At 48.7% G+C, this 15,125-nt stretch overlaps 1 protein-coding gene and 1 long non-coding RNA gene across 3 annotated transcripts in view; both read left to right on the top strand.

Annotated features, from left to right (window-relative positions):
- The window catches only part of RanBP3 (ran-binding protein 3), a 38,485-nt gene extending 32,613 nt beyond the window's left edge, over positions 1-5,872 (top strand). For both annotated transcript variants that reach the window (XM_072285345.1, XM_055064217.1), the window contains exon 12: positions 2,966-5,872. In XM_072285345.1, the coding sequence (XP_072141446.1) occupies positions 2,966-3,268 (303 nt within the window). In that variant the 3' untranslated portion in view covers positions 3,269-5,872. The remainder of the gene's footprint in view (positions 1-2,965) is intronic.
- Positions 5,873-9,826: 3,954 nt separating this feature from the next.
- Positions 9,827-15,125, top strand: part of LOC129381395 (uncharacterized) — a 149,561-nt gene continuing 144,262 nt past the window's right edge. Inside the window, exon 1 of the long non-coding RNA XR_008609584.2 lies at positions 9,827-10,229. This is a non-coding gene — a long non-coding RNA (uncharacterized lncRNA). The remainder of the gene's footprint in view (positions 10,230-15,125) is intronic.

Below are 15,125 nucleotides of genomic sequence, written 5' to 3'. Positions count from 1 at the left end.
GATGTCGGCGATGTAGTCTTCGTTTCCGGGCTCTACCGTGGTCGCGACACCATCATCTGCACTCACAAACTCGTCCACCGTTGATTCGAATGTCCCGGAAGTTTTGTCAGCTAGCTCCAAACTTCGGCAACACCGGCAACGGCTTCGTCGCATTCATCAGAATTTACAGTCCTCACCGAGCACGCGGAAACCGGCACGTATGAAGAACCCCTCGTACACGGCCGTGCGTATGCGTAGGGCGCCGGGTTGCGAGTCTGGCCACTTTAGCCCTAATCGTGCCGAGAGTGCTCCTCGGAATCTTGCACGCTGCGGGGACATCCAACTTCTCATCGCGTTCGACGCGATTTATGATTTCGAGCTTCACGACGAAAGGCGAATTCTGCCGCTTCATCACGGCAACACTGCGGGAGAAGGCCCACAAGGCGCAAACACGATAAACCAGAGAAGCAGCCAGACAACTTGCACTTTCGCCATCTTGCACGAAGAGAGCACAAGAGCTTCTGATTGGCTGTCTGAGCAAGCGCTGTAGGTGGGCCAGGATCATCTTTTGCTGGGGAGTGTCGCTAGATAGTGATCTAAAGAAAGGAAGGACGCTTGATTCTGCAACCCGTGTGGGAGCACGGCGAAGTGTCGTCAGGGGAGAGGGGTGGCAAGTGAAAGATGATAGAAAAAGAGGGAGGATGGTGGCCTAATAGACTCTACTATGCGCGACACAGGGAGTGTCGACGGCTCGCCCGAACAGCCCGAGATAGCGCGGTCACGGTAGGGAGAGCGGTTGGATGGAGCCGCGCCGCCGGGTTTCCCCGCTACCGCAAGGGAAAGCCAACCTCTGGGGGCACTTTTCCGCCGCTTGACGTTCGATATATCGGGAGTCACTGCAATATTTGTTCGATGTAAGCGTAATTTTTGCTATATATACTCACTGTAACTATACCGTGACCAGAAATTGTCCGATATATAGAATAATTCGATGTAAACGGGTTCGATATAGTCGGGTTCGACTGTAGTCTGGATCGACTGCAGGAGCCTTTTTCGCGAGTTCTTCTCTGTTTGAAGGATTTGGGTTTCTTAGGAAGCGATTTTGTTGTTGGCGTTTTCAGAATGTTCAGCGATGGCACTGCGTAGTCAGTTGAATGTTCTGACGTCAGTCTCGTGTTATCCGATTCTTTCTTTTTGATTTTTGGTTTCCCCGATGTACGTCTCCGAACAGTCGGCACAGCTGATTTGGTAGGCGACGCCTTGAGCTTTTTATTTTGGTGGATGGTCTTATGGTTTAGGGAGAAGGATATTGAAAGCGTTTATCTGTTTGTGTGTGACTTTGAGGCCTTCTTGTTGCAACATTCGGCTGAGAGCTTCGCTGGCACCTTTGATGTATGGGATAGACACTTGTTTCCTGGATAGGGGTGAAGTTAACGGTTGAAGGTCCCATAGTTTGTTTCTTCTTTTTTGTTGTGCAAGTTACACGAACAGATGGAATTCTAAAATTCTTAGCTACCGCAAACCAGTCCACATGGGCTGCTACCTTCACTTCGAATCCAAATATCCGGCAAACCGCAAGGCGTCTGTTTAAATTCTTTATTCAGAAGAGCCGAAACTCATTGCTCATTTGAATCAGATCAAAAGAAAGAAAGGAGAACGGTTCTCAGTGAACTTAAAAGGAATGGCTACACAAACGACTTCAAGGTCAACAAAAAAGAAGATACAAACTATGGGACCTTCAACCGTCGACTCTCCTCCTAATCCAGAAACAAGTGTCCATCCCATATGTCAAAATGCCAGCGAAGCTCTCAGCTGAATATTGAAAAAAGAAGGCCTCAAAGTCACGCACAATCCAATAAACACTTCCAGTATGCTCTTCCCTAAACCAAAAGAGCGTCCACTAAAGGAAAAAGCCCAAGGCATCGTCTACAAAATCAGCTGTGCCGACTGTCCGGAGACGCGCATCGGGGAAACCAAAAATCTAAAAGAAAGAATTGGATAACATGAGAATGACGTCAGAACATCCTGAAGACACCGACCGCAAGATTGCTTTCCAAGAAAGTGAAATCCTTCAAACAGAGACGAGCTTGTGAAAAAGGCTGCTACTGGAGCCGTGGCACGTTCAGAATACGGGGTGTAACATAATAAACCGCATGAAGGGCAAGCTACCCTCTGTGTATATCTATCGCTTTGGCGACATGACGAAAATAAGGAAAGGACACCCAGCCAGGTAGATCCCCACTGTAGGTCACCAACACCAAAACGTCTGTGGAAGCGAGCTAGCAGGTCAGGTGTGCGTGGAAGAGCACAGGAAATAAAAGGCTCATTCGCATTGCCTCCTTCCAGTCAGACAAGGTGACCAACCAGCGCTTGAAATCTCGTGCAGCTCTGCTATTGCAGGCTCTTCTGGCTTTACTCATTACACACTGATAAACAGGGGCTTTATTATGTTAGCTCTGCTTTCCCTTTCTTTCTGCGGTCTGCTGGTAAAACTTGGGCAGTTCTTCCATGCACTTTCTCATCCGCCATACACGACGCAGGCTCCCCCAAAATTAAGCTGCATGAACTTTTGGGCGGGCAGCCTTCTTTCTGCAAAACTTGAAAAGCCAGAGCCACGCAGCGAATGGTGGAACGAAAAATGATAGGCATTCCGTTAAGACTCGGGAAGACAGCGGTGGATGGACAGTGGATGGAGAGAAGGAGCAGGTGCATTATGGGCTCACATTGCACCGTCAATGATCTTATAGGCCACGTCGCCGATGCTGCGAGCTTCCTGCAGCTTACACATCGTCTTCTTTGTAGCCTTCCGATGACTGCCAAAGCGGTTCCTGCATTAGCTGCTAGAGTGCAGTGCATGTGTACTTTTGGTCATGCAAGTGTTTTTATCCTAGGGGCTTACTGAATTTGACATGCAGCAGTGATAAACAAGTCTGCTTTGGCTTAAGCAGTGCTGCAATGTGTGTGGGCGAATTTTGCGATTTTGCAGGCCAACGGCAAGGATGCTGAGCAGCTGTACGGGGCTCTCGAATGCCGCGTGGCGTCGCTGAAGGCCGCGGAAGACAGCGGTAGCGGTGTGTCGCCCATGCCAGCGGCCATGCAGGGACTGCCGCCGTCTGCGGACAGCTCGTCCTCGTTTCCGGAGTCGGTGGGAAGTCTGGAGGACGACGGAGCACCGCAGTCAAAACGACCCCGTCTGCAGGAGTCTGACGGAAGCCTCCCGGACAGCAGCCACGGAGAGGACTCGGTTGCAACGGCCGAATGTGAGAGCAGCGCGGAAGACAAGGGATAGGCGTTCTCTCCACGTCTGTGAAACACTCTTCGATGAGTCAGCGAGGGGCGGAAGAGCGTGGGTGAAGTGGTGAAGCCATTGCTAGTGTTTGGTGAGTTTGGGCTCCCCAACGGTTAGCGGCGTGAAGAGGTTTGATTGGCTCGAGCTGGACAATTCGTGCCTGCCTGAATTAGTTCTTGGGGAGGGCCGTGAGGCCAGGAGGGTTTCGACAAGTTACGAAGCCATTGTTGGAAATCCTGAGCTCAAACTCCAGCAGACGCAAAAGTGCATCAGGCAAGGACTAAGACGCCTTAACAAAGACAGTGTAATTTGTTTCTCATTAGGGTATTGGTTTATTTTATGAGCATCGAGATTCGCATGGTTGTAATGTGATGTAGAAACTCTAGGAGGGGGCATTTTCTGTTAGTCATTTTCAGAGATGCTTTCACGTCTGCATCACTTGGCATCCGGCATAACATTTCACCGAGCTATGGATCCTCTGCTTGCACGATTGGCAAGTCGGTGTCCACCGAAAGTGCTGTCCTCGAAATAAATCGATCCCAAATGTGACCAATGCCTCGTCCGCTTTGTTCCTCACGTGATGAGGACAAAGCTTTCTTTGTAGCATTTTTTTATACTATGCAGCCTTTACTTGTTTCCCCGCATATTTTATGCTGTCTCGTTATTTAATCTCAGAATCTGCACTAGTTATCATTACAATGATGTATCGTTGGGTTTGTGTGGCCACGGCACGAAAGCTAGAGCGCATTTCAGTTCCAGCAGGACACACACGGATGCAACAGCAGTGGTAACCAAATGCGGTGGCGTGCGAAATGGTGGCCTGTGATGTTTGGGAGTGTGCGGTTGGGATTAGACCACAGTTTGGCTGCAATATTTTCTGCATCAGCAACCCCTTAACAAAACACTGCTTCCACTGAACTCAACGTTATGCAAGTCTACATGTTGTCCTGCTTCAAGCCTATGCTGTGTATATTTGTAAGAAAGCTAAGAACGTGACAGACGAGCAGCAACATCCCAAAGCCAGACGAGAACGAGTTTGTTACGTTATCGCAATGCCCATTTCTCACTGTTTCTTCTTTTTGCATGTTGCACGAGTGTTCAAAGAAAGATGTATTTCCGCTAGCCATCCCCCTACAGCGACATTTTGAGCATGCGTGAGTCGACTGCTTGTGCACGTCAATAAGAGTTGGCGAAACTGGCCTCAGATGCCATTGCTCTGTTACTTTGTGCAGCATTTCCTGCAGAAACCGTTGGGGTGCCCAAAACGCGCAATGCACTCTCTCTCATCTCTTCTTCCTGCTGTTTTGGTGTGCAGTTGCGCGAGTGTAGTGTAATTGCTTTGCCAGTCCTTTTTTATGCAGTTTGTGTTGCTGTTTTTGTGTCCCTTCTTTTTTTTGTTCCCGCTTTAATGTCCGGGGATGTTTAAATCCAAAAAAGGGCGTACGAGGGTCCCCTTCTTGCCCACCGTGTGGGTGCGCTCCGAGTGTCCCTTGGAGACAAGCGACATGTGTTGTTGTTTTCTTTTTCTCCTCGCATATTTAGGCAGAGTAGCGCTTTCAGAAAGCCAAGCCTTGCCTGTGTTGTCCGTTTCTGTGTAATGCCACGACAAAATGTTCTTGCGACGCATCAGCTACTTTTTTTTTTCTCAAGCGTGCCACGAGTCTCTGAACTGTTATGCAAGTACTTGCATTGCGCGTTAGCGGTATTGGCTTAGAGTCACTGCGCCTGGCCAGAATGTGATCTGCTGCGGTCAGCAGCTTGTTGGCTTCAAGAAGTCTTGCAGTGGTGCTGTAGCTGCCAGTTTGTTGCAGCTGAGATTGTCACTGAGTGCCCTGTCATTGACGGCCCTGCGAATGGTAATACGTTGCTGTGTCATTGGCAAAAGAATGTACTATAACGCTTGATTTTAACTGCTTAGTTTGACATCGCTTGCGTGTTGTTTTGGCACCGAGATCGCAGTGGCTTTCTTTCAGCATCGCTGCGGCGGTGGATTGGCTGGGAACCAGGCAGGGCAGTCATTGGGAGGGAAGTTCATTGACATAGCATTGGTCATTTAAGCATTCTGTACATAAATAATCGGAAAAGCGGCCCTTGATCGGCAAATGCTCCTCCCAGCTAGTAGTATTAAGGATTGCCTGCCAACTCTATTGTTCTTCCTTTTTTTTTTTTTTCTCTTTTCCACTGACTCCATTTCTCGTCCCATGGCAGAGCAGCTTAAGAGACAGGCTTCCTGTAAATTTAGTCCGAACCCTATGTGTGAAAGGAGTGCAGCTCCTCTTGCCTTCAAGCCTATGTTGGAGCACAGTTTATTGCTCGCTTGATTTCTGTTGTGTGAGCATTTCATGTCTTTTTGAGCGAGCTGACACCACCTTTCTCGCGGGTGTTAAAACATGTTTTGCTGCATGCCATGCAGGGTCAAACCCACAGTCAGTTTATTCAGGTTTTGTTAAGATATTCTTTTTATTTGGACCGTTAGTGCGTCATGTAACTAAATGCATTGCCTTAAGGCTGCCCGTTTTTCAGGCAGCCCAGTGGCATCTGTATAGTGAACTTTTCTGTAGTATGAACGCATTGTTTGAAAATAAAGCAGATGTGACAATGTAACTTGACAAACGTTGCTCTGGACAATACATTTTGCTGTCCTAAAGCAAGAGTGCCTAGTATGGTGACCTTCCTATGAAATATTAAGGACTTCCATAACAAGTAAAAATTATACCCAGCACATGACCTTTTGCTTGGTGGACTTGGTCCAGTGTGCTTGGTTTCTGGTAGCTCTTGCTCGACTGACAGTTGTTCATGTACTTTGCCAACTGTGCAAATTTTTTGTTCCTGATATGCCTGTTCAACTTCTGTTGTTTATTGTGACAAAAATTTACCGTGTTCGTTGCAACGTGTGAGTGCAGCAACCGCACATTGCTGTTGCAGCCATTGTCCTTTTGGAAAATTATGCGCAGCCTGAAACGGCGGAAGAAAACAAACTTGCCACAACATGATCCCATGTTGGGCCAACTTTTATTGCCTTCACTATTGTTACGTAGTACTCCCTTCTAGTGCTTTCATTTCTCCATGGCTGTAAACTAGGCAATGAGTTGAACGAGTCTGTTCTTGTCTGAGCTGATTTTTCAGGCTGCTCAGACCAACGCGTAGTAGCAAGTGAACGGTTTTGGCACAGTGGTTGTGAGGCCCTGAGATCGGTATTAAAAGCTGACCAGTGCCAGGGCTTGCTGACCAGGGCTTGCTAGTGCCGCAGTGGCTTAGAGGCTATGGTTTTGCGGTGCTAAGCATGAGGTCGTGGAATCAAATCCCGGCCACCGCAGCCGCATTCGACAGGGGCAAAATGCAAAAACGGCCATGGTCTGTGCGTTGGGGGCACGTCAAAGATTCCCTGTTGCTCAAGATTAAGCCGGAGCACACTGCTGTGTGCCTCACAATCAAATTGTTTTGGAAGGGAAAACGTGAGAATTCCGTTCCGCTTGGTATTAGCTTCTGGCATATGCAACTGGTCATATTGGAGCGCGTGACAATGGTACAGAGTTGGTGTGAGGCAGCTTCAAGGCTGCGGTGCTATAACGTAAAGCTATTCCAAAGTTTTCTATTCCAGTTCTATTGTATTTTCTATTCCAATAGGCCGAACAAAATGATTCTGATTAGATGCTTTTTGCCAAAAGTTTTCGAGCTGTGCCCACTTTTCCTGTCTGTCACACGACATCACAAAAGCGCGAAAACTCACCGCGTTAAGGATGCATTACTATGCCGAACAAAAATGAATTTTTTCAGTGTAGCCGGAGACTGCCCCGTTCCAAAAGGAATAGAAGATGGCTGCCCGCAGATCACACGGGCACTGGCTACTCACGCCTCTCGGAGAGCATGGATTTATTTGCGTATAATAAACCTTTTTGCATGGCAGTATAATGTTATCAAGCCCTTTCGGAACGTGTACAACATCGCTCTGCCAACGCTGTTGAGGATCCGTTTTAGCAGCATTCTTAACTTTCAGATACACGCTGCTGCGATTTTTGACCAGCCACCGCAAGCAAAATATGGGGTAGTGGACCAATGGCAGACGCCGGCACCACCCTCCTCATCCGGTTATCTATTTTCACTGTGCTGGCTAGACCCCATCGAGACCCTCTCCACTTGAGCGTGCTCCTCGCCTCTTGTCAGCCAATCAGATATGAAAAACCGCTCAATGTAGGCAATGTTATTCATTTCTAAAGCAAACAAAGTGACCTCCTACAAATGAGGAGTGGGTTTGATTGGGATATTAAGACAACGCTGCGAGTCACCGCCCTGGGCTTGCAATGGCAGTTACATAAATTTGGCATAAGGAGATTGGAATAGTTTTACGTTATAGAGCCCCTGCATTATGAAAAACAATCTAGAAGATAATTAGACCTCATTATCTCCATTGTAGCCTGTATATGCTACCAGTAAAACTTTGTTGCTCTTCTATTCAAGCTTTGTAGCATTGACAGAGCTCTGTGAAGCTACCATTAGAATATGCCAGTAGTCGCTTCTTCTAGAAGGGCATGCTGGCGGTTATTTGGATTTGCAGCCGTTTTTATGTGTACGTCGGTGTCGTACTTTGCAGAGGCTGTCGTCGCCACATGATCAAGGCACCGCACTTGTTTGTTTTCACTGCAAAAACCTGGTGAGGATGTTAAAGAACCTAAGGTGGTGAGAACGTCTAGGGGCAATTGCGTAAACAAAAAGAAATAACATTGACGATCACTTACGTATGCTTACTCAAATCCACCTTCATCTACTTTTATCCAACCTAATTCACTTCACCTCAGTTCACTTTATTCCACCTTAAATCACTTCACCTTAAGTAACCTTACTCTAACTTGTTCTGACTTTAATTCACATTCCTTCGCTGTAATTCACTTTAATTCACATGAGTTACCGATGATTACTACTAATTAACGTTCTTGTTTACTGCACTCAAAAGAAAAGTTTACACCCCTTGAGTCGTATCTTGCCACACAACAATAAACGTCATCTGTCGTGTCCGCATTTCCTTTAACGCTGCGAGCGCGGTACTTCCCAGTAACGAGCGGCATGCGCGTTATCAGCATGACGGCATTGCCGAAAGGAAAGTAGCGGGCGCGGCGTTTTCAAGAAAGGAAATGCAAGCGAGGCAGATGACGATTTTAAACGGAACAGCGCGTATTTTCACAGGGACTAACAGCTGCCCTCACCCCTTTGGATTTTCGGTTCTTTTTTATGCACTAGCAAATACCTACACAGCTTGATTAGCACACTCACGGCCCCGATTTCCGTATGAAACGCCCTTCAGGATGGCGAGCCTTTGCACGTTACACACTATGACTTATCTTCACGGCAGTAAAGGAAATACGAACAATCGAGATAATGTTTGACGTTTTCTTTTAACGCGAAGCTTTCTTTGCCTCATCCTTCGACTTTTGCGCTGCTGGTGGTGGTGGTAACAACTTTATTGAGATTCTGCTCAGTTATCTGGCAGGCCCGAGTCCTAGGATGGCCCCTCACGAGGAGCGACCCTTTCGGCCCAGGCAACGAGCGCTTTTTGTAGTTTTTCATCCGGCGTTCTGGGCAGCTCCTCCCACGTCTGTTGTGAGGGAGCTGGCAGGAGCGACCTGGGAAGGGGTAAGCCCTCGCACCCCCAAAGAATGTGATTTTGGGTAGCCAATGTTTGATTTGTGCAGTTTTGACATATTGGGTTCCATTGCCCGTTGGTAATTATGGCAAGCCAATGTGTGCTGGGGAACGACTTAGTTCGGATTCGACGCAGGATTGAGGCTTGCGCTCGCGTGAGGCTTGCGTTTGGAGGCGGGTAGATCCGTCTTTTTTGCTTGTAGTAGTTTGTTATCTCGTCGTATGTCGTCGGTGCCTCATCCATGGGATCCGAGTTTGAGGGGGCACACGATCCCGGTTGATTAGCTGGTGTTTCCTTTCACGCCGCGTCGGGGAGTGGTTCAGAGCGTGTATATAGATGGCAGGAGCGTCGCAGAGAGGATAGGTGACGCGAGAAGCTCGTTTGGACCTTTCCATCGCGTGGTATGTGCACAATGCCCTCTGGAGTTCTCTGGGCGTTTGCCTCATTACCCTCTTGACAGCTGTAATTATTCGTGACTCCCCCCCGCCCCTCAAAAGCATTGCAGAAGCTGCAGAGGGAACGTAGATAGAACACTAGAGAGGAGGCAGAGAATGGGTAGAACTGATCAAGGTGTGCTTTCTTTTCATGGTCTTGTTGGCATTGCGTTTTACTGCTCTGTAGAAAAGGCTCAGCAGCATAGTAAACACGCAGTTAGCGCAGTGTGTTTGTGTGGTTCCTCCTTTGTATCTCGTCTTGAAGCGCTGTTCTTTCTGTGATAATGAACCAACTAGCCCGTCAGTCAGTCATTGCATGCATTTTTTATTTCTTGTGCTAGTAATCTCTGCCGCTTCGGGTATTCCAGCCGGACTACCACCCTGCCATAGGCCATTTCTTTTTCTTCAAAATCGTGGTGTGTACTTCCACGACGAATCGAATCAAGAGACACCGAATTTTTACAGAGAACATTTCATTTTTGTGCGCCGTACTATAGCATGATCGTAGCAGTCTTGCAGGACACGAGACAAAGCGACCCCTTCGCATCTGCGCCATACTCGTTCGTGCGCAGGCGCAGTCTCGATGACTGCCAGGCTGTTTCGCGTCCCCGAGCTCTGATTCAGCATGTTTCGTTTCCTTGGTGACTCGCGTTTTGCCAGTGTCGATGCCTTGCGTGATCTGCTTTGAGAGTCGGCACGTTCCGAGGAAGTGAGCGAACTTCGGACTTCTGGTGTACATGTACGGTGCGTTTTGTACGGCGAATGCGATCGCCCCGTAGTTTACAGTTGCTTAGGCGAACCTGTGCTCAAAAAGAATGCAAACGGAAGCACCCTGTGGCTTTCAGCACCGTATACGGCATGAAACCGTGGCCGCCGCTGCTGGATTTTGGTGAGTAGATAAAAAGTTTGCACTATATGTGGTCATCTGAGCTGTCACCTAGCCTTTTTTTTAAAGAACTGCTGAATTTCGCAACGGAGTTGCAGCGTATAACATATCGCGTCGGGCATGCTTCTGCGGTGGCGACGGTGTAGCAGAACACGCACGAAATTCCAGAACGTTGGTGTTGCTGGAACTGCATCATAAGAGGCCGAACCCGCGACCTCGTGCTCTGCAGCGCAACGCCATGTCCCACAGCGCTACTGGGGTGATTTAGCGGTGGCAAAGTTGCAAATTGGAACCCATACAATGCGGTTGGACACAAGAGAAGGATAATTAAGTAGCAATTGCTAGTAGAGGCTTTCGTCCTGAAATATGTATAGGGTGTCTCAGCTATCAAGCACCGAGTTAAAGAAAAAAAAAAGAATGTGAATTATTCTACACGAATTAAACCAAGTAGTTGTTTAGAGTTGGTCATTGGACTAGTTGGCTCTGCTCGAGAGTGAGTATGCCTAGAGCGCCCCCGCCCCCCATCCACGTTTTCGGGCGGCGCATGGATGGAGGGGCTTTCAAGTATGCCTACCCATACTGGACAGCAATAGTTGTGAGCAGCGCTGCTATCGAAGCATCATAGTGTTAGAGTGCTCGAAATACTGGTATATTAAAGCGACGCTTTCTTTGCCTCTTCTCCCGACTTTCCGGGCGCTGCTGCTGCTGTGGTATTGCTCGAGCGCGCCGCTGGGTTTCTTGCAACACCACCAGATGGTGCTCGTCTCCGCGCGTCCATAAGAAGAAAGAAGCATGGGCTTGCTGCGGTAAAGCTGGGAAACGATGGAGCATGTTGTATTAGAATGTGAAGATATCTGCCCCGCGGTCGATTTAGGAATCACTGGCCTCCTTGAAGCCCTTGGGTTCGGCGAGAGCATGGGGGAAAATAAACATGTCCGCGATAGAGATTAGTAAGAGGCGATTGGAAGATTGGTGGAAGTGGGGAAACGACAAACAACGAAGGCGTACAAAAACAAAGTTCTTAATAGGGATTCAGAAACTTTGGTTATGGGAATTCATCGTGCTTTCTTTCCTTTTTTTTTAACATAACTAGGACATTAGGCATTAAAATAAGAACTTGGTGGCGCAACCCACCGCCCCGTTCCAAAGGGGAGACTCGTAACATCCATCCACCCGGCCGGCGCCGCCGCGGCAGCGTGTCACAGTTTGTGCGCGTGGCACGTGCTGTGCTTGCTTTCCTATGCGACAAAAATGCAGGTGCTGTGCTGTGGAGGTGGGGTGCTGGACTGTGATAGCGTAAACATTACAATCGTCCACAGCCTGAAGAGAGCGCTTGGAGCTGGCTTATCAACAGCGTGCTGGCTGACTATCCAGAAGGACCACGTAAACACGCTGCAGCAAAATGGCGCCAAAGCGTACACTCGGCGTCGAGGACACCCAGGCCCGAAAGAAGCGTCGCGAGGAACGGGAGCGTCTTCGTTATACGCAGCGAAACGTGGTGCAGACCGCGAATATGTATACAGTGTGTACACACAATTACAACAATTACTTGAATTACGTACACTGTCATAATTCAACTAAAGTTTAACACTTCTGCCACGATGCGATTTGCCATGTGAGGCAATTATAATGATCAACCCTCTTGGAGATTATGAACACTGACGCACAACAACGCCTCAAGCAAACGTGTCTCCCTGTTTGTTCTTTAATTGTACTACGCAGACAAACAGCATGTGGTGCACGCAAGTTAACGTCAACTGGCCACTCTCGTATTGGACTAAACTCTGAAGAGATTACACATTCGCCGCCATCATTACCGCTAATTACCGTCAGTCGAAGCAAGCAGCATGCATAGCTTCGTTTACATCGATTCCTACAGTGCGCGGGATTCGCATATACGTACACTCTACTATAGTGCGCACTCGGCTGCCTCGCTATCGCGCTTCTCCACGGCGCCGACATCGAGGCGCTCTAGTGCGCACTAAAGTTTAAGGGGCTTTAGTGCGCACGTGATAGCAGCGCCATCAGTCTCGGTGGGAAGCAAGCAAGCGTATACGTACGCCTATGCGAACCGCCAGCTTTATTACAACCACTTCCGTGCGGCGAAATGTGGTGGAGCGAACTACGCAATCCAGCACGCCAGCTCTACCCCTGGGAAACAGCCACCGCTCACGTGTTCAAACAGTCACGTGTTCGAATCGTTACGCTGCCTGTCCTTCACTCCGTCACCTTCAACCCACCACTTGCTCCCCTGAGGACGCACCCTCCGCCCCTACATCGCTGAAAGTTTTGTACTCTATAAGGCTATAAAATTAAAATTTTTACGCCCACCCGTTCGTGCCTTTCAGTACACTGCCTCCGGGACCGGCCCAGATTACAAATCCGGTTACAGCGCCGGTAGCCTAGTTCTGATCTGTAAAGCGCTAGCAAATTAAAGAAATAAGAACTAGAAAGACTGTGATTTCTCATTGTCACAGTTGGATTACCCATGAGTATGACGCCACGCTTAGATAAGTAGGCCAAGACTGTAGGCTTCTGCGTGCAAAGCTTACTGCCATGGAATGCTACCAACTCCCCCAAACCAGTGCCCTACTTTGACCAAAGCGACGATTTCTGAAAAGGTTGCGCGCTCAATGTAGTGTCTGGCCAGAACTAATGCGATCGCAAGTCTTCAGCGCCGCGTACAAGTCATACGTAGATTCCAGGCCAATCCGTGTAGGCAGAGAAAAGATGAGAGGGAGGCAGGTTGGAAGCGTTGTAGCTACGCTTCCAGTAGTAGTAAGTAGTAGTAGCTCCTACACTTCCAGTAGTAAGTAGTAGCTGCTACGCTTCCAGTAATAAGCGTAGTAGCTACGCAATAGGTGGCGCGAGCGCTAACGTCATGCTCCGCCGAGGGCATTCTGTACCCACACGTGCCTAGAGGCGAAGAAGGAGGAGTGGCTGTGCAAACCAGCCAGGGGCGTAGGACCATCCGGGTTGTTTGGCGCGAGCACTGATCACTTCCGCTTCCGTGGCGAGAGCGGAAGGGAAAAAAATTGGCAGTCGCTTAGCTCGGCTATGCCAGGATATACGTAACGAAAGCTAAGGCATAGCATGGTTAGCCTTGGTTAATCTTGATTGCAAGTCCTGGTTAGTCTGGTTGTCTAGCTATGTTGCGGCGTTTAGGCAGTCGTTCGGCGCGCTGTTCGTCTGTTTCCTGGGTGATTCGTTTCCTCTTCATCTCGATCCAATGTCGATTCCAGGCCTCATCCTGCTTATCAGAATTGTCGCCGTCCATACTGCCGCCTCAGCTGTCGTTTCGGCGCACGCGAGCTGTCCTTTTCAATCCTCCGACATGTAATCAGACATGCGACGCAGCTGGCGAAGCGAGCGGAGGCGAGCACAACGACGAGAAACGCGGTGTGACGTCATACCAAACGGCGGCGGCGGAAAGGTGCGGCACTGCGCAGCGGCGGAACACCTGTGGCTCGGTGCTATAGTGTCGCATGCGCAGTAGTGACTAGGGAGCGAGAGAGAAATATCCGCGGTGAGGCGCGCGTTGTGACGTCATGTGCCTCCTCGGAGCACCGCCACGGTGAAATCGCAAGTTCGCGGCCAGTAAAGCTTTCGCTTTAAAAGGGAGGAAGTAGAAACCAGCCGGGAGTGTAGGATTGCCCGGATTCGGTGGAGCGAACACCGACGTCTCGCTCCGCAGAGGGACTGGTAGGCACACAGGATGGAGTCACGCTGGCGCAAAACAGGGATAGATAACTGGGAGAGCATATTAATGTGAGAGCATCGGTTAGTTGGTTATACATATTCCTGCGGGAACAGATCTAAGCACACGGACAAGGACTCGAACAGCATTACAACGTGACAAAAACAGTGAGTGGCTATGTGGGTGTACATTGAAATCAATGCCGTTGTCGGCCTTAATTTGACATGTGTGAAATAGAAGCAAAAAAAAATTATGCAGAAACTCCACTGAACTTGACTAAGTATGCGTAAGCATACTGCCAAATTTCAGTTCGTCCACCCGCAAATTCCAAGTAGGCCCACACCCAGATTTCAAGTTGATCCACCCTCAAATTTGAGTTCGCCCACCCCCACATTTCAAGTTGGTCAACCCCTATAAATTTTCATCCAAAGGTTGGACCACCCCAGGCATTTTCTATGAATCCCTATGTAATCTATCGGATGCATAAATCTGATCATATGAGTTTTCGCTCACATCAATTCTTTTTTTTGGTTTCAGTTGTTGCTTATCACCTTTGAAGCTACCAAACATCTACATTTACACTATTATAACGATCAAATGTCTTCGGAAATTACGAATTTTTGTGCAGATACAAGGCGTTACACTTCTCGCGTGACGGACAGATTTTGCTGGGGTACTCGCCAAAGGACGCTTACACATTAAAAAATTCGGCAGGAACCATCTCACGACAACCGTCGACGGTAACGCGATAAGCATTCAAGCACTGTACCCACACACACCATATTGGCTGAAGTCACATAAAAAAAAATCTGTAGTCATTCTCAGACTGCCGTTGTTACGGTTATATATGCGTTATACACTGCCTCCAGTATAGGCCAACTTTGGTATGCCACTCGCTCGCCGAAGACGTCCATGAGCATGATATCATGAAGGCGACCGTACAACGACGATGCAGTAACAAGGATGGAATGACGAAGAGGGAATGGTGTCGATGGAACGACGAAGGCGTTATGACGACGCAAGCATGTTGACATTGAGGTGACGATAGTATAAGACGACAGCGTGGCGACGACGGCACGAGGAAAATGGGATGACGAGTGTATGACAACCAGATGAAGCTGGAATGACAATGGCGGGTCCACGACGGCATGACAACGGATGCATGACAACGACTGTCAGATAACGCAACGAGGACGACGGAA

The sequence above is a fragment of the Dermacentor andersoni genome, chromosome 11 (assembly GCF_023375885.2).
Source record: "Dermacentor andersoni chromosome 11, qqDerAnde1_hic_scaffold, whole genome shotgun sequence".
NCBI classification, from domain to species: Eukaryota; Metazoa; Arthropoda; class Arachnida; order Ixodida; family Ixodidae; genus Dermacentor; species Dermacentor andersoni.
This window is presented reverse-complemented; position numbering and strand designations above follow the sequence as displayed.